The sequence below is a fragment of the Brachyhypopomus gauderio genome, chromosome 11, assembly GCF_052324685.1.
Source record: "Brachyhypopomus gauderio isolate BG-103 chromosome 11, BGAUD_0.2, whole genome shotgun sequence".
NCBI lineage: Eukaryota > Metazoa > Chordata > Actinopteri > Gymnotiformes > Hypopomidae > Brachyhypopomus > Brachyhypopomus gauderio.
The window spans coordinates 18,660,718-18,681,369 of record NC_135221.1 but is presented as its reverse complement, the minus strand read 5'-3'; the positions used below and the strand labels follow the sequence as shown (position 1 = coordinate 18,681,369).

The 20,652-nt window shown below is 42.8% G+C and overlaps 1 protein-coding gene across 1 annotated transcript in view; it reads right to left on the bottom strand.

Moving 5' to 3' along the window:
• Positions 1-20,652, bottom strand: part of il1rapl2 (interleukin 1 receptor accessory protein-like 2) — a 230,393-nt gene that overhangs the window by 188,249 nt on the left and 21,492 nt on the right. Inside the window, exon 2 of the mRNA XM_077022550.1 lies at positions 6,300-6,398. Coding sequence (XP_076878665.1) covers positions 6,300-6,381 — 82 coding nt within the window. The 5' untranslated portion in view covers positions 6,382-6,398. The remainder of the gene's footprint in view (positions 1-6,299; positions 6,399-20,652) is intronic.

Below are 20,652 nucleotides of genomic sequence, written 5' to 3'. Positions count from 1 at the left end.
CAGACATATTCTTTGTTGTTGTAATTAATTTGACCTACTGTAGTATTATTTACTGCAAGTCTTGTGGTACAGCAGGTATAGCTAACAACTCCAAGGTCTTGACCCTGATTCCATAAGAGATGATATGCTGTCTACTGGTAAAAGCATGTACGTATGCGCTGGAAAACCCAGATGCTAGAAATGGAACATGTTTTACACATTGCTAACAACATGGAGGACCTCCGTGAGTTAATAAGTGAATAAGGTCTAAGGCTGAACGTCCTCCCTCACTGAACTCCCTTGTTCGTATGAAACAGACTATTAAGACAATTAACTGACATTTCTCCATGTAGCAACATCCTGCCCCAAGTGCAATTCAGCTTCAGTAAATCACCATATTAAAATATTCGGACTTCCTGTCAAATTGCACTTGTCTTTTATTGCAAGAGTTTAAGATGAAAGATGGAAGTGAAAATCAGAGATTACTACAGGAGTATATGTAGATACTAGGTGAGGCAGCATGTTGGCACAGAATACATGGTGTTCTCCTCCCTACAGTACATCTGACAGCTACCCCATGAGAACAGAGATTCAATTTGCGTCAAATATTATCAATATTGCAGGTCAGGAAAAAAGAGATGCTAAATCTTTAATAAAGGCCTGGCCAATACCTTCTATAGGCTCTTACATTTGCTTGTGTGTGTGTGTGTGTGTGTGTGTGTGTGTGTGTGTGTGTGTGTGTGTGTGTGTGTGTGTGTGTGTGTGTGTGTGTGCGCGCGCGCATGTGTGTGTATTATTGTGCATGTTTGTGTGCATCTATAAACAGAATATAGCTTCCAAATAAATAAAAAAAGAGTCTTTTAGTCAGCATTGGTGGAATACATTTTGAGAATTTAAATGCATATTATAAAACATGAAAGGGGAAACAGTATGATAAACCACAGGGAAGAGATTTTGCAGTCAACTTGATATTTATAATTTATAAATGAATATTTTATAGCTGTCCCAACAACGGTCCAACTCTGGAATGTCTCTTCCTTACATTCGGATACTTTAATGCAGACCATATTAACTCACTACTGCACTTGATCCATTATCAGTCCAAGCAAGACTGAAAAAGTTTTAGCAGCTTTCTATGTTACTTCTGTATTAGTAGTTAAAAACTAGCTATATAGGCTGCATCTTGTTTGGGAATGATATTTCCAACTCACTGGAAGTTTGACTGAAAAACCTGAGGGGTTTATAGGACAATATTTAAACTCGTTATTGGCACTCATTGCAACAGGTAACATTCAAGTATATGACAGATTATGATAAACTAACTGGAGCGAATAACATTGTGATTATTATGGTTAATTCATTAGAACGTATAGCACAATAGAGAAGAATTTCATTATCTATTTCCTGCATGCTCAGAGTTGGCTGGGTCTTCCACAGAGCCTTAATTAAAAGAGGAAGCCTGCAGATACATCCAATAGCATGCAGTCAGACCCTTCACTCACGGATTGATATGTTGAAAGGATGAAATGCTTCATCTGAAAGTGAAAAGCCTGCAAAAAAGCATGCAAAGTGCCCGGACAAAGACAGCAGAGAGAAGCCCTTTGAAGATCCTTTTAAATGTCCTTTTCTTCCTTTTTTCTGACTTGCATATTGGCTGGCACACGCGCTTTCGCGACTGTCGCGACTCTGAGGCAGATTACTAAAGACTAGTTCAAGGTATTTTAAAACAGCGAGGGGTACTGTTTGGGTTCCGTACCACGGCAGCTTTCAAAAAACAGCTAGCGCTATTGACAGCGAGCGGCTCAACACTGGGAGGGCAACGAACGGCATACGGTGTGGAAGGTGCTTTTCATATGCTGAGCCTTTGTGTGCTGGTTGTGAAATCAGTAACCTCTCCGCATCCATTGTGCTTTTGCTCAGTGTGCGGTTCAACGGAAGTGGGGCTAAAAAAGCCAAAGTCATTTGCCAAGAAGAGTTTGGAGAAATTCCAACAGGGCTGGAACTGGTACAAAATCCGCACTAGTGGCCACCGCTTAATGTTGTTGTGATTGGTCTGATGAGCGCAAGAAAGGTGCCATCCAACTGTCAGTAAAATTTAATGTCGGTATATTCAAAGTGAATATGTATATATAAGATTTTCTATTCATCAGATTGGCCAATATCACTGCTGGTGACTCACACTTATTATAATAATATGCACCACATGCTCATGGATCCTCACAGTCAACGCCATCCACGGGAGATGCAAGCACACTGTTCCCCACCTCCGCTCAGCATGTTAAGAAAGGGAAAATCATTTAAATCACATCACGGATGACTTCCATGGGACTGGAAAGCACATTCAGGACAGACACCGATGCTGCCTGACATGATTCATTTAGCTGGAAAAGTGCAACTTTTCCGCTGAGGGCATTAATTTTCAAAGCGCTCATTTTCTCTTCAGTATGGCATTGTTCTGAAAAACCCCTACTGCACGAGGGGTTTTTCTTAAACACGTATCAGTAGGACATCGACAAATCACATGAACATTTTTGGCTCACGCTCAGTTTGTACCTTTGCAGCTCGACAGCAGTGAAGTCTTAATACAGACTAAGTACTAATTAAGGTACCTCATATATAGGTGATTTTAAACCAGTTAAAGCATATATTTAAAAGACAATGTTACTATATAACTTGAATCACCCAAAAGACATAAATCTAAGCCTTTAACAGGTCTGTTCTTTCTCATGTTACAGTAAAGATGTAATCTCTATTGAGCTCTGTGTAATTTTTCATGTTTGTGTTAACTGCTTTTTTGGGGATTAACTGCTTTATTTTAATCTCAAAATGACCAAGACTGAAAGATTTTAGGTATGGTATGACATTTGCTATGCTTATTTTATTCTTTGAATAAGTTGGATTCCTCCTGTTTACCATTTTCATTATTCTCTTACCAAGGTCAGGGCTTAATTTGAGCCGGAACCTGCCGGAACGGGATTCGGGAACTCTTTCATTTTGAAGGGTGCGTTCGGGTAACTGTCTGCCTCGATCCGGTAACTGTCTGCCTCGATCCGGTAACTTTCAAGCCTACTAATAAGTTAGTAATTATAAGAGCTCTCCTTTTTAGCAATGCCTCTCCGCGTCTCCCCTATAAACCTCGCGCGAACCTCCGCGAACGGCGTTTATAAGCATTTATCCCCCCTGTCAACAATTCACACTCGCCACTGTTTGCGTTCCAGCATCGTTTGATTTACAAATTAAGCACTGACCAAGGTTATATATCTTATCACAGTATCTCCTACGTCAGTAAGGCCTTAGCCCTGGAGAGAACTAGCCACTCCTGTCCTTGGCCTTTAATAGACTATTAGCTTTAACCCTTAACAATTAGCTTTAACCCTTAACAAAAGCTTAGCCAGCCTCACATGTAATCCAGCAAGTATTTTGTTTTTGCTATCAACATTCATATGTTGCAGTATATGGCGTCTCAGCAGCAGTCGATTACTGGACCAGTTGGTCCTCAAATGAGTATAGACTTTCATTAACAGGATTTACACAATAACAAAAATCAGATTCTTGGTCTTACATTTTAATGCTGCTTAATTATTTTAGAATCATTACTTATCAAACCTATCATAAAATAATCTACTCAGAAAGCAATTTTTATATCCATACTATCTACCCAGGATTCATATACAGTAGATCTTAAGCTCAGACTTTACTCTGAATTGCAAGAAGCAGCCAGCACTTGATCTAGTTTTAGAAATAACTGTTGCATACTGTACAAGCCTCCTTGTAAGCCCCGTATCCCATAATCCCGAGGAAAGTGAGTTCGGTTGATGTGTTCAGCCCCTGAGCACCAACACAGAATTTCCTTTGCAGGAGGAATCCTTTTTCTCAGCCTAGGAAGCTCCAGGCACATAGTGTTCTATTACACTTTAAAGCATTAACTGAGTGACTTGAGTGTCCTGTCTTTTCAAGATCAGAGAGATACTGAAGCCCACCGTTGCTCTCCACTAACCTTCCCTCCATGGAGAGCCAGAGTTAGAAGGTGAAAGACGACCATTATCTGCACAGGGAACCATCTTAAAGTGGGCAAGGGGAAAGGGGGGTAGGGGTGAGATCTTAACAGAAACGGACTAGACAGCATAATTAGATTATTCACGTTCAAAACTCTGATAAGGCTTTATCTCAGTGCCAAAGATCATATAGCCGATAAACGGAGCCTCTGTGGTTTTCTTCCCCACACATCACGCAGCAAGCAATTGTTGCCTACAACCATTCTCTGTCCAATTCTCAGTGTTGAAATACCATGTCTTATGGTTTTGTGCATTTCACACAAAGGGAAAAAGATTTTACTATCATTGTTTTTGTACCCCAAGCGAAGTCTTTATATTGTCTTACAAATGTATAGCGTGATTTCTATCAATGGGTTTCTCTTTTTCATTTTGGTCAAGTCAAAGTGTTGTTTGCTGAAGAAAAACTAGCAAGGCTTCCAAAACGCTGGAGTCCATCATTGATCTACTCATGGGTAATTTGACACACATGGCTGGCCCTCAGTAACCCAGAGGTGCAGCAGGAGAATAATGGCTGGCCCAATAATATGTTTAGTGGTACCTGAGATGAAGCTTGTAGGATCTGAACATCTGTCTTCCACCCCACTAACCACTCTTGGTGTCTGCAAGATATTATACTCTGCAATAAAGCCTTCCAAATCGGCCTACGTTCCATGCTACTGATGATAAAACTATTGTTTATTTGTTAATACATTGTCCCCCAATCCACTTGGGTCCTACCATGCGACAGTGGAATACAGCAGTCTACAGGCCAGCTCCTACCTCCTGTTGATGGGCAGGTGGAAACCCATGGCTGATGCATTCTGTACCACTAGCCATTTGGCATTACAGGTCTACAACACTGACCATGTCTCCACCCACCCTGCTTTGCAGGACGGCTATAAGCTATAAGCTATAAGCTATAAGCTAGAAAACAATGTACACCAAAGCCCAAGCAATACAAATGCCAACTTAATTTCTAGGTATTAATCCTTATATGAGGATAATGATAATGCCACCAAAAATCTAAAACAACTACTGTTATAGGAGAAAATGTAATGCCATATGCCTAAGGATGCAAAAATTGTCACCTATGACCCCTTTTGTGTTTTTCGTCTAAAATACTAATACTAATCTAAATACATGTATACATAAACTACATGTCTTAAGTTCTAAGAAAATGCATACTAAGGATTGTCTCACCATGAGATATGGCAATAAAACCTGCTGTGTTTTAAAGCAGTATTAAGACTAAGCCTAGACTAAAAAACTTTCACCATTTCACTTCGGTTTAGTCCAAGACTAGACTTAACATGGGCAGTCATGGCCTGGTTGTTAGCGAACTGGTCTTGTGACCGGAGGGTCGGGGTTCGATTCCCAGACCTGAGGCCATGACTGAGGTGCCCCTGAGCAAGGCCCTTAACCCTCAATTGTTCACTTGTATAAAAAATTAGATAAAAATGTAAGTCGCTTTGGATAAGGGCATCTGCCAAATGCCGTAAATGTAAATATGGTACACCAACTAAGAGAAAATAGCATCCAAATGGCAAAATATGTTGTGGCACTGGGTTCAAAATACAACATGCATGAAGACACAGTATAAAATATTAGCAGGGATAGAGCAACATTCATGACCATTTTTGATCTTTTGATGCTACAGGAAAAATGCCATAGTGAACACTTAAATCTCATACAGGGAAAGAAAGCTGACAGACAAAATTGCCTCTATATATTTGTCGCCCACATGAGAGCCCGTTTGGTGTTGATAACATAATTGCTCACCGCACACCCTCACCCACACACAAACACACGAAAAACATTGATTAGTTTCCAAAGCAGAAATGGATTATGGCATCCTGTAGAAGGATTAGAATCTTTTGTCTTAACTCCTGAAGAAAAAAAGATATGGTGACATTCTCTGCAACGGAGAGATACTCTCACAAACACCTTCAGCCACTCTGGAAAAAAACACCATGGTGAACAGTGTATCTACTGGAGACACAAAATTAACCAGCATCTGCACAGTCTGACAGAAATCACAGATACTTGCTGTAAACCACAGAGCAGTCTGGGTCATGCTTGCAGTGAGTTATGGAAGTTCACCACTGCTCACTTTCTGAAATGACATTTTTTTTTTCTAAAATGACAAGCAATTTTTGAGGGCATCCCACGCTTAGGCGTCAGTGGCAGATAACAAGATAACAAACCAATGCACACAAAAATATTGAGTAAACGAAGGCTAAATTGAGGCTGAGCGAGACAGTAATTGGTATAAATTGATTGACTTACCAGAGTTCCTCTTGGAAATGTATTTCAGATTGACACAGGCAGCAGAACTGATAAGGAGAAATATGAATGCTGCAGACGTCATCTTTTAGACTCGTGTAGCTGTAAGAAATGAAAGGACAGACAGGAAGAGTGAGAGAAGAGTGAGACAGGAAGAGTGAAGGGAGAGTGAGACAGGAAGAGTGAGGGGAGAGAAGCACATGATGAGGTTTGATCTCTTTTTAACCTATCCTCAACACCACAGCACCAAAAAATGTAGCTCACAGTTTGAATAAAACTGAAAGATGTTAAAGTATGGAGAAATAAATGAGAAATAAATGAGAACCAAGTGTTGATGAGATGAGTCACAGGTGCGACCTGTGAACACACACACACATTGGACCTCATCCAAATACACACATGGACATAACCAGATGCAGACTACACCTACATACGCCAAAGGGAAGGGGCCCGGGGTTGTAACATGACATATATATCTGTGTGTGTGTGTGTGTGTGTGTGTGTGTGTGTGTGTGTGTGTGTGTGTGTGTGTGTGTGTGTGTGTGTGTGTGATAGCTGGCTAATGCAAAAATAAGGAAGAAAGGGGAGTGGGGGGATAGTTATTTACAAAGTATAGATATTGTACCTAGATCAGTCCTGGAGATGTACAATTAGGTCCACACGTTTAAGTATATGTTTGGAGAACTTTTAAATTGGTTAAGGAAGTGTCATTGTAAGAGTTATATTATCACTGCCGGGTCCTTTGAGGACATTTATTCATGAATGATTGGTAAGGCTCTTGGCAATCGAAGGAAGTTTGGGCTAAAGCTGTAGCTGATAGTGGTTTCTGCACTGGCCCTAAACATGATAAAGAGAAACTACTTTCATTAAAGCCATGCTCGATGAGGAGCCCTCTCCTACAACAACTCTACAACAACTCTACAACAACTCTATAGCAACTCATTGTAACCCTGTCAACTGGAACTGGCATATTCACTAAAAACAATTCAATTTGCAACTAAACCATTTGCAGCCTCCATGACTCAAGACCTGAAGATGTTCATTTCATGAAAGAGCCACACATCAATATTTAAGGACGGTGTGTGTTCTGTTCTTCTGATCCAACGTGTAGCTGAGCAAGGCCAGTTGCTCGATGCCCCACATTTAGTTAGAGTAAACGTAAGACAGAGCAGACAGTCTTGTGTTGCACTGCTAAGGGGAGAGGGTGCAGCACATATAATTTGCATCATCCAAGGCTAACAGGAAAGAGTACAAAAGCCTTTATCCAGGATGTACCTGTTTTCCCAAGTTACCATTTCTTCAAGGTATAAAAAAAGATAATCCCATTCAACATGGTGGAGTGACTTCTCAGCAACCAGGATCATAACAACTCTGGGGTGTTAGAGGAGGAAATATATATTGTTCACTACTGTCCTGAAATTAGGAAAACATGTTTTGTTGGATCACTGTATATGGTTTCAGGGAATGCAGATCCAAGAAGCAAGTATCGTAATGTCTGCATTTAAAAGAGTAATTGGACAACACAAGATGTTATAGTTATGGTAACAAGGGGCAGATGTTCAAAGCAGCTGTCGGTTAAATATCTGTCTGAGAGATAATGTGACTGATGCAACCTGTAGTGATACAATAAAACATTAATTGATATAAGCAGGAGCTTGGAAACCTGTGCGAGCATGTCGCTCCTGCCTCCTCTACAATTTGATTGGTTATCACTCTGAACCAATCATTTTTCGTTCTGCCCTCAGAACATTTTTGTGTAACTAAAACTCCCATCTGCAAACATGGAAGTGGCTGTTCATCATTGCTGATTAATAAATATTGCTGATATTTATTTAAAAATAAATATTCGAACACCTGTAAAATTCAAGATTAACATTAGGTACAGCAGCCTTTGCTGGCAATTACAGAGGTCAAATGTTTCATGTAGTTTTTCACCAGGTGTGCACACACTGTAGCAGGGATTTTGGCCCATTCCTCCACACAGATCTTCTCCAGATCAGCCAAGTTTCTGTGCTGTCGCTGAGAAACACAGTTTGAGCTCCCTCCAAAGGTTTGCTGTAGGGTTTAGGTCTGGAGACTGGCTAGGCCACTCCAGAACCTTGATATGCTTCTTACGGAGCCACTTTTTGGTTATCCTGTGTTTTGGGTCATTGTCATGTTGAAAGTCCCAGCCAAGACCCATTCTCAATGCTCTATCTGAGGGAAGGAGGTTGTTCCCCAAAATCTCCCAATACATGGCCCCGGTCATCCTCTCCTTAATACAGTGCAGTGGTCCTGTCCCATGTGCAGAAAAACACCCCCAAAGCACGATGCTTCCACCCCCATGATTCACAGTAGGGATGGTGTTTTAGGGACGGTACTCATCATTCTTTGACCTCCAAACACGGTGAGTGGAATTAAGACCAATAAGTTCTATTTTGGTCTCATCTGACCACAGAACTTTCTCCCATGACTCCTCTGGATCATTCAAATGGTCATGGGTGAACTCAAGACGGGCCTGGACGTGTGCAGGGGAACCTTCTGTGTCATGACTTTAAACTATGACATCTTAGTGTATTACCCACAGTAACCTTGGAAACAGTGGTGCCAGCTCTCTTCAGGTCATTGACCAGCTCCTCCCATGTAGTTCTGGCCTGATTCTTCACATTTCATATGATCACTGCTACACGAGGTGAGATCTTACATGGAGCCCCAGTCTGAGGGAGATTGACAGTCATGTTTAGCTTCTTCCATTTTCAAATAAAAATCTAATGATTTTTTTTATTATTATGTTTCTCACAGTGGACACGCATCTAAGATGAAAATTTCCGACCCCTCCATGATTTCTAAGTGTTCAAATACTTATTTCCCTCACTGTAAGAGCTTTGATTGCAATTTTTTTTTAAGTTTTCATATTTGACACAGTAGGATGTTTCTGTTTCCTCAGGCCACCAGTGTCTTCGTCCACCATCTGCAGTGGTCTGATTCAGTGATAGCAGAAGCATCTGATGAATTATACAATTTGATGTTATTCACACGTACATTAACTGATTTGGCAATTGCAAATCTATCACTTGTCACTTTTTTTGGTTTTCTCTGTTTTTCTACATTTGTTTTCTTACAACATACCCACATGAGGAATTATGAACATATGAGCCTTGCATATCTGTTTGCCACATATGGCTCCTCTACCTCATGTCAATCGTGTCCATGTCTTTAATGTATTTTACCGTGGTTTTATCTTTCATATGCTCTTCATTCTGTATTCACGCCCCTCGTTCAGCCCTTTGCCTGCTGTCGTTGGTTTCACCTGTGTGAAGTTTAGTTTCCTTATTAGCCTGTGTTCATATACTCCATGTCTGGATCATTGCTGGTCCCTGTATTTTGCCTGAGCTCTTGATTATGCTACTCCAAGTCTTTGTTTATTAGCATTGTTTGTCTTCATACCAAGTTCATGTTCTAAGCCTGGTTGGTTGTGTTCTGTCTATTTACATCTGTGCTCTGTTCTCAAGTTTGTTCGTGGTCTAGCCCACATTAGGTTTTGTCTGTTTGTCTAGTCTAGCTCCTGGTCATTGCATTTGTATTATCTTGTTTTTGTTTTATCCGTTATACCTCAGTCTTGTCTCCATCTGTCTGCTTCTCTAGTTCTCTAGTGTCCAGTTCACTTTTACTATTTGGTTTACACTTTTGTATTTTGTCAATTTTTACTTTAATCATGCATCGTCTTTCTTGTCACTCCCGTCATGTTGTAAATGTTGGTAAATTGACCCTAGCCTGCCCTGACGGTAACGAGATTGGCATTGCCCCTAATAAATCTTGCTTCTCTCCGCTAACGTGTCTGCCTTCTTCGCACTGTTGTTACACTGTTATAGTAATGCAAAATGTAATGTTTTAGATTAATGAACAAAGATTATACAAGAATGAGAGTCTCTTTTTAAAATAAATTCACATGGTTTTGGGGAAGTGGTCTGTCAATTTGTAAAAATTTATCAGATAATTCTTTAGATCAGTGGTTCTCAAACTGTGGTACGCGTACCACTGGTGGTACGCAGAGCACCCCGCGGTGGTACGCCAGATGAGCTCGGAAAATAAAAGATGCTTTGAGTTTTTTTTTTTTTATTAAAACAGAATTATGACAAGTCCTGAAATTCAGAAACTAAAAGGGATGACTCGTATTATGTGCGGAGAAAATGTCGCTAAACAGCTCGATCTGGTGCATCTTTCAAATGACACAGTCACTCGCAGAATTGATGAAGTGGCGGACAACGTCAAACAAACATTGACCGAGAGAATTGAAATGAATAAATGCTTCTCACTGCAGTTAGATGAATCCATAGATGTCGCAGATTTAGCCAACTTGCTCGTTTACGTGCGATATGAGTATGAGGGCATGTCGCACGAAGACTTTTTGTGCTGTAAACCACTACCAACACGAACTACAGGAGAACTACATTATAACATATGTGTGTAATGATCAGGGTTGCCAACTTTCACGCATTGAGCGTGAGACACACGCATTTGACCGTCTTCACACGCCACACATCCGATTTCTCACGCCGACAAAAAAAATCTAGTTTATTTAGCCTACCTCTGATCCACATCTATGATTCAATGAGTTACTAGTTCGCTCTGGCGCCAACCACCGCGAAATAATACTTGTGTCCATTTTACATCCTCCCGGTAACAATTTACGTTCGCTAACCCCTTTTGTAAAAAAATCTGTTGTAAAACAGGCACTCGAAATTGCTAAAAGTCTGTGAACTCCTTCTTGCAAAGAAAAAAGGCAATTAAAGCTGAATGTCACGGTCCGCCCCTGACTCCTCCCTCAAGCCGAGGCCTCCCTCGGGCTCGTTGGTGTTCGGGCTCGTTGTACTTTCACCTCTGTCTATGTGTGCTTACATTTGTGTGTGTTTAACTGTGTTATTCATATCACCTGTCTCTTGTCTCATTACCGTTGTATGTTAACATTGTACGTCTTGTTATCGTCAGTGTATTTAAGTGTGCGTGTTGTCTGTGTTCTTTGTCAGCCATTGTTTGACTTCAGTCCCATATGTTTGTCTCGTTGACCGTAGCGTCATTAATAAAAGTTACACATTGAAAAGACGATCCCCTGCTTCCTCGCAAGTGTTGCACCGAAACCTTTGAGACTATCTTCTTTTTTTCTGGGATTTGAAAGTGACAAGGATATGCCTGCTGCCTGGGCTGGTATGATGTTGCTAATAGAGCCATCTTCGATTCTGGGTAGTAAATTCTTATATTAAAAGAATTGTGTGGGTGGGCATGGTGCACAGGGGAAAATACTGAGTACTACTATAATATGGGATTAAAAAGAGCCAGATATCAGCTTTCCAATAAGGTGCCAAAAAATGACGCTTTCACCACTTGTCAAACAGTGGCCTAACTTGAGATTTAGGAGACAGCCAAGTTGCCCCCTCATAATAAAAAAGTGTTAAGTCTGACAATACAGAAACAATTTCCTTGGTTATCATTTGTAACTTAAAAATCATAGTTGTCTCTATTTGGAACACATACATCGACATCACAACACCGCCAGCCATGGTTTGAAATGTAGCGTGAAAGATTTGAGACAAACATCACCCAAACAAAACCACTAAGATCTATTTCTTAATGTGTCTAATGAAGGCAAAACCACTATATGAGAGTTCGAAGGTTCCAAAAGAAAGAACATTTTGCTGCACATTCCCTAAATATCTCTCTAAATATTCTTCTGCAGATCTCTTAGACAACTACTTACACAGCTATAGGCATTAATGAGGTCACTGTCACAAGTCTAAACATGACAATGATGGTAAAAAATAGCACATAACAGCCACAGGACGAGACACAGGTGACAAAAACTGAACACAAATTCAAAATAAAAGAAAGACAATTCAAAACAAAACCCAACCTGAAACACAAACTGTGTGAAAACCTGCCTGTTGCCAGCTTCTGACTGGTAACAATTCCAAAAACAGCTCTGTAATACAAACAAAAGAAAGGAAGCAAAACTTTCCACCTCAGTATGTGTAATAAGAACTAAACCAAGACATTTGACAGAGGTTGTTATGATAACTTTGACCCCAAATAGAGAGATAGGATGGGCAATAGCAAGTAATGCACTACTGTATGCCAACCATACAGGTTATAGCATGCTTATCTCACATGTATGACATGTGTAGGCTATAGGCACCATGAAACAACTTCAGGTTTGCCAACTCTCACGCACTGAGCGTGAGACACACGCACTTGACTGTCTTCACACGCTCTCACGCCACACTTCCGATATCTCACGCCGAAAAAAAAAAAAACTAGTTTATTTACCTCTGATCCATATCTATGATTCAATGAGTTACTAGTTCGCTCTGGCGCCAACCACTGGCGATCGATCGATCGCAATATAATACTTAATTTGTGTGTGTGTGTGTGTGTGTGTGTGTGTGTGTGTGTGTGTGTGTGTGTGTGTGTGTGTGTGTGTGTGTGTGTGTGTGTGTTCTGTCAATAATTTACACTCGCCACCCCCTCCAGGTTCAAATCTCACTCCAAGTGATCCTGAAAAGTTGGCAACCCTGCAACTTTAAGACACCATGAAAGGCACCATGAAACAACTTTAAGAAAAAATAAATAAAAACTGGACCAGTAGTGAGCTAAACACAACAGGTCAAATTAGGCTATCAAAGTCTACACCATGGTTTTCAAACGTGTCTGTGCAAAGCCTCCAAGATTAGTTCAGTTCAGATTACCCTCTCAGTGTTCTTAACCTTGAAGTACCCCAGACCTGCACATTTTAGACTTCTCCTGCTAAAACACACCTCTCCAATCACACGAAGGCCATGTTAATTAGCTAATGAGCTGAGTCAGACTTCCTTCAGTTAGCTATGCATTAGCTATGCATATACCTTTTTCTTCTACCTCAGCTAAGTAAGAATTTTGCTTTGTTTTATTTTAGAGACGGCACCAACATCTGATACTTAGAGCTGAACTGACCACTAAAAAACAGAAAGAAAGGAGACTTTCTGTTTGTATGAAAATTAGTCAAAATAATGGCAGTATGTACATATCTTACTCATATCATACTCATAAACCATAGTTGACACATCAACAACAAAGACGGCTGAGACAGATGTACTGACAACCAGACACTGCATGCCACCATTTCACATATGAGGCAGAATGCTGTTTATTTTCTTTTCCCAGTTAAATTCATTTCATATCACACTATAACACTTTCATGCACAGTTTTACAGTGGTTTGCATCTTGTGGTTTTTCTGGGTTTTTTCCGGTAAACAGTCTGAGGTCATTCTGGTGCTTTCTTCTCTTTATGGTCGTATTTTATGTCACGTTTACGCCGACATCGTGGATGTTTTTCCTGTTTGACACATTTTCTTTAGGACTGCAGGCATTCTTCAGTTGTCCATTAACGTGGTATTCTGTGGTCTGCCATTTTTTGCTGTTCCAGCACATTTCTGAGTTGTATACCAACATTGCAACATTCTGTACTAATGTACAAAATGCCCAATATACTGTACAAGGGCTGATAGTTAAATATTCATAATATTTGTCTCTATTTCTTGTGTACAAACCCTTTTTCCCTTGAGAATATACAATCATTCTACAAAAATTGGCAATATTGCAACATCTACATAAATACATAGCCTAAACTGCCACAGTTTCCATCATAGCTGTGTGATATGAGCATATGTTTGAGTGTCCAGGTCCAGGTGCACATGTGATCTGACCACCTCATTCTGGGATCTACTTAGAAGTGAAAATTCTGCCTGGAATCCAGAAAGGTATGTGTGTTGATCCACTTTGGGTAGTGGGTACTGAGATGTTCACTGGATTAGTAAGAAAATGAGAGCAACACTATTAACAATCAAAATGAATAGTTCTGGTTTTATAAAAGTCACAGTATAAAAGTTGCACAAGCAAATATAGATGAAGATTGGGTTGAAGTCATTGCGATGAGAGCAACGGCGAGAAATGACTGCATAGTAAAGATTTAATAACCACATGTTTCAAAAGATGGCCAAGATAAAATCTCACTGGTGTTATACCAGCCCCAATTCCCTGCAAGTTTGCAAAAAGAAAGTTTCCCTTTAATATAAAGCCTCTATTCTTCAATGATGTCCATTAGCTAGTCTGCTGGCTAGCGGTACGAATTTGCAAAATCTTCCAAGCATTTGACAAGGGTGCTTTCAGCTGGATGAGCAGAAAGCAACAGCATGGACACGCTGGACGATAAATACTGCTCACCTGCTGTGACGGTGGGGTCGCGGCGAAGAACGAGACACACAATCCTTCACAGATACGTCACTTTACTTAATCACGGGTATTGCGCAATAGCGCACGAAGAACAGCGATACACACACCGCAACGTGTAGACTTTAGACATTGACGAGCACAGGACACTGCGCAAGCGCACATTAAATAGACAAACCACAGTAGCCCCACGTGATCACGAGACGATTCACAGGTGAGACTTATTAATCACACAACAAAACCCTACCCACGTATATACACTGACGCAGACAAAGCACGTGGACTACGTTGACACACGCCCAAAAGGGAGGGGCCGGGGTCCTCAACGTGACAGACGCCCCCTCCAAGGGCACTACCCGTCCCGGGGTGCCAACAGGACCGAGTGCCCCGAACCCACGACGATGGGCGGATCCGACGCGCTCAGTCCTGCGTCTGGGAGGTGACCGCCCTTGGGGAAGCGTCCGCCACGGACCGCCTAGAACACCCTCCCTGGGAAGACGGGGGTAAAGACGTTAGACAAACACAATGGAACAGACACGAATACACACACAGGTACATTCACACACAGAGGAACAAGAGGGAAGAAGGGGTTTGGTACACATATGGGCAAACTCACGAACACTGGGACAGACACACATGACAGTGGCGCCAGGCTGCGCGCCAGGAGGAGGGCGGTTAGGGGAGCGAGACCGGGAGCCACAGGTGCTGCAGGCGCTGCGGTGGGCGGTGCTCCTCCTGCCCTTGCTGCGAATCCTCCACCGGGCGCAGCGCGTTTGGCCGACGCGCCAGGTGCAGGGTGGCTGGCGGACTTGCCAGGAGCAGCGTGGCGGGCTGTCGCGCCTGGCACGCCGTGGCGGGCTGTCGCGCCTGGTGCATCGCGACGGGCGGACTGGCCGAACGGGCCGTGTGGGTGGTCCCCTTCGGTCTCCATTTCCTCTTCATCCTCTTTTCCCCGGCTCCACTCCATGGACTGCTCCGGGCTGCCACCCCGGGAGCAGTCCATAGCACTGTCGCTGGAGCGAGTGGAAGAGGGTGTCCGCTTCCCTCTCACGGTCTCCGCAGACCTCTCTGAGGGGGGAGGGCTCTCTTCTTCCTCCGTGGTATAGGAGCCCTCGTCTTCCTCACCCTTCTCAGCGGTGCGAGAGGGGCACACGGGCGGAGGGAGGTAATCCTCTTCCTCCGATTCCTCCTCCGACTCCGCCTCCTCCCTACCGTAGTCCCGGGTGGAGGCGGAGTCCTCCGACGGAGGGTACGCCTCTTCCTCCTCCCCTCCACCGTAGTCCACGGTGGAGGCGGAGTCCTCCGACGGAGGGTACGCCTCTTCCTCCTCCCCTCCACCGTAGTCCACGGTGGAGGCGGAGTCCTCCGACTGGGGGTACGCCTCTTCCTCCTCCCCTCCACCGTAGTCCACGGTGGAGGCGGAGTCCTCCGACTGGGGGTACGCCTCTTCCTCCTCCCCTCCACCGTAGTCCACGGTGGAGGCGGAGTCCTCCGACTGGGGGTACGCCTCTTCCTCCTCCCCTCCACCGTAGTCCACGGTGGAGGCGGAGTCCTCCGACTGGGGGTACGCCTCTTCCTCCTCTCCCTCGCTTGGCGTATCCTCCTCCCCAAACTCGCTCTCTGGAGTGCTCTCCGTAGAGCAAAGCACGAACGCACCCATCCTCAGAGGCGAGGGTTCGCGGGAAGGAGAGGGGTGTCGCTCTCGCCATATCCGCCGTGCCTGCTCAAGGAAGTTGTCCGCTATCTCAGGGACGGAGGATTCCCGAGCCATGCGCAGCATATAGGCGCATAGCGGGTCCTGCTCCATGAGCTCAGGGTTGGCGTTGGCTTGGCAGCGCTGGCCAGGAGAAGGGGCGCGATGGCGCCGCTTGCTGGCTCGATTGCCCCTCTTCGGTCGGGTGGCGTAGCCCGGCATTCTTGGGGGTGTCTCAGGTGGCTCGTCAATCTGTGACGGTGGGGTCGCGGCGAAGAACGAGACACACAATCCTTCACAGATACGTCACTTTACTTAATCACGGGTATTGCGCAATAGCGCACGAAGAACAGCGATACACACACCGCAACGTGTAGACTTTAGACATTGACGAGCACAGGACACTGCGCGAGCGCACATTAAATAGACAAACCACAGTAGCCCCACGTGATCACGAGACGATTCACAGGTGAGACTTATTAATCACACAACAAAACCCTACCCACGTATATACACTGACGCAGACAAAGCACGTGGACTACGTTGACACACGCCCAAAAGGGAGGGGCCGGGGTCCTCAACGTGACACCTGCCAGCTGAACACATCCACTTGCAACACTTTTTGCTTTTCCCACATACCCGCCGTGTCTATGTTGAAGTTAGATCTTTACACTGTATTTACTGTAATTTCTTCAACAGGAAGCAAACAACTTTACTGCACTGAATCTGTTCTGGTGTTTATATTGCTAAGGGAAGAAGCTAGTAATTTTACAAAAGATGTCAATTGATTTTTTTTAGCAACTTAAATATGAAAAAAAAGCAAGATGGGTTGTGAAGCCTGATTCTAGGTCTGGGGTTCAAGCCTCACACTGAATTAGGGAAAAATTATTACGTGTAAATGCTAAGTATTTCAGGGATCTCTCAAAAAAGAAAAAAACGGACATACTTTCTCTTAAGAATACACTCAGAAACATCTCTCAGACATCTCTCTGAAAAAGTAGTTCATCTAAAATGGATGAAGTACAGGGGAAAAAAAACAGCTCACCACAGAAAGCCCTGACTCCCTGCTACCCAAGCAATGCCTCTCAACAGACACACTAATCCTGTACAACAGAGAACCAATGATGCTTTAATTGGTCAGCACACACTGCCAAACCCCAATTCAAATTCAGTTCGATGCAAATCATTAAGTTCAGTATACTTTAATGCATCATGACTGGACATGTAACTGCTTAACCTGTGGTAACAGCTGTGCACAAATGTAATCTTTTAAATTATTCACAATAAATGCAGCTAGTATTCAATAAGGAGTTGTTCCTCAGTACCAGTGTAATGAAAATGGCAAGATCATTTAGGATGAGTGTAGTTGTCCATGGTCATGGCTTGGCAGGGAAAAGAAGTGCCTTATTCCTCTTTTGTAACAGCGTAAAACCTTCCAAAGGAGCAGGTCCCCTTGGAAGCAGACAAAAACACACAGCCTGCCCCACACATGATCTGGGATCCTACCATAATTCAGACAAAAACACACAGCCTGCCCCACACATGATCTGGGATCCTGCCATAATTCAGACAAAAACACACAGCCTGCCCCACACATGATCTGGGATCCTGCCATAATTCAGACAAAAACACACAGCCTGCCCCACACATGAACTGGGATCCTGCCATAATTCAGACAAAAACACACAGCCTGCCCCACACATGATCTGGGATCCTGCCATAATTCAGACAAAAACACACAGCCTGCCCCACACATGAACTGGGATCCTGCCACAATTCAGACAAAAACACACAGCCTGCCCCACACATGAACTGGGATCCTGCCATAATTCAGACAAAAACACACAACCTGCCCCACACATTAACTGGGATCCTGCCATAATTCAGACAAAAACACACAGCCTGCCCCACACATGAACTGGGATCCTGCCATAATTCAGACAAAAACACACAGCCTGCCCCACACATTATCTGGGATCCTGCCATAATTCAGACAAAAACACACAGCCTGCCCCACACATTATCTGGGATCCTGCCATAATTCAGACACAAACACACAGCCTGCCCCACACATGATCTGGGATCCTGCCATAATTCAGACAAAAACACACAGCTTGCCCCACACATGAACTGGGATCCTGCCATAATTCAGACAAAAACACACAGCCTGCCCCACACATTATCTGGGATCCTGCCATAATTCAGACACAAACACACAGCCTGCCCCACACATGATCTGGGATCCTGCCATAATTCAGACAAAAACACACAGCCTGCCCCACACATGATCTGGGATCCTGCCATAATTCAGACAAAAACACACAGCCTGCCCCACACATGAACTGGGATCCTGCCATAATTCAGACAAAAACACACAGCCTGCCCCACACATGATCTGGGATCCTGCCATAATTCAGACAAAAACACATAGCCTGCCCCACACATGATCTGGGATCCTGCCATAATTCAGACAAAAACACACAGCCTGCCCCACACATGAACTGGGATCCTGCCATAATTCAGACAAAAACACACAGCCTGCCCCACACATGAACTGGGATCCTGCCATAATTCAGACAAAAACACACAGCCTGCCCCACACATGATCTGGGATCCTGCCATAATTCAGACAAAAACACACAGCCTGCCCCACACATGAACTGGGATCCTGCCATAATTCAGACAAAAACACACAGCCTGCCCCACACATGAACTGGGATCCTGCCATAATTCAGACAAAAACACACAGCCTGCCCCACACATTAACTGGGATCCTGCCATAATTCAGACAAAAACACACAGCCTGCCCCACACATGATCTGGGATCCTGCCATAATTCAGACAAAAACACACAGCCTGCCCCACACATGAACTGGGATCCTGCCATAATTCTACTCAACCCAGATAAGTGACAATGACAATAACGCTTGCTTTTTCCTTTGTCTTTGATGTTTTATAGAAAATTATCTACACGCAAGCCAAATTTCATAGCAGTTGATTTTAAATTCTGCACAAACCACTAGACCATCCCCAATTTTGTACTCTTAACTAAAAATTTTAAAAGAGCAATACTGGTAATGACTGCATGGTTATTAACTGTATACAACAACAATTATTATGTCAAAATCCTTTTTATTTTTGCAGAAGAGCCCATGTGAAGGACCTTTTTAGAGAGACACTCATCTCTTTGCTTTGATGTGTGGATTTTGAGACACTTAGAAACATAACATGGCTCATTGTCAGACTGAAAAACAAAGGATTTCCATACAAAACTTTAATTGGATGTTTTTTCGTTAAACATCCTGTTTGCGCACCCGTTCTTCAAAAATGATGTTCCGTTTGTGCGCTAAGCCTCTAAATAAGTGTATTAGCTGGTGAGTTTTTTGAGTGGCCACTTCTTCATACATATACAAAGGGTTTGTATTCACAGTAGGCAAAAAGCACTTTTTGTAAGTCATCTGCTAAATGCCATAAATGTTCAGCAACAGGAAAAAAGGCCTCTGGAAACATAAGGACATACATTAAGCACACTACTTGCCAGTGCAAATGGCTGCAAACCCCCGCCCCAAAAAAACAATAATTTTCCTTTATTATTCTCCACTATTATATTCAGGAATAGTTGATGCTGATGTTTAGATCCGTTGCTGGATAATGGCCCTGGGTGGGAAAGTCAGAGTCCAGTGACTCCAATGACTACAAGCATGTTGTCTACATTTTTTTCATTCATCTTTCGTTCTCTACATACAGAAAGGCTCACAGAGGACAAAAAGCTCATTGAATATAACCAGTTTATGAAATAATTTAATTACATATTTTATAACAGACATGGCCTATAAATGTCTCTCAAAACAAAGAAAAACATTTAATTTTTCCAGCTGGTGAAAGTACTGCTTTGCAATAATGATGGAGCAAACATACTAGTGTGGCATACTTGTGTAGCTAAATACACCACAGTAAGATAACAGGGTTGTACTTTGTGTCATCCAGGTACTTATTATCATGTTTTGAATGAAACACTCAACAAACACCATTTGCAGAGCAATACACTACAGTTTCTATCAAAGCGCTAGTGTATGGTCTCTGTTCCTGCTCTGCCAACAGGATTTAAAAAGGTCAGGTAGCCTGGCGAGATCCCAGTTTGAATCATTCCACAGGTCAGCACCTTAGTATAGTGAAGGCCAGCAAGACTTTTATATAGACCTCCCAAACCACCCAACCCGTTCTTTGAGGTCTTTTAGGTGTAGTGTTTTCCAGAATTGTTGGCAACCTTAGAAAAACATTGCAAAAAAATTTTAATAATAGCTTGATCAATTATTTAAAATAAAAGAAGCCTAAACTTTCTGTAAAGTATTATTTACAAAATAATATAAAATAATATATATAATAAAGTATAATAATAAAGTATTATTATTGTTACCACATTT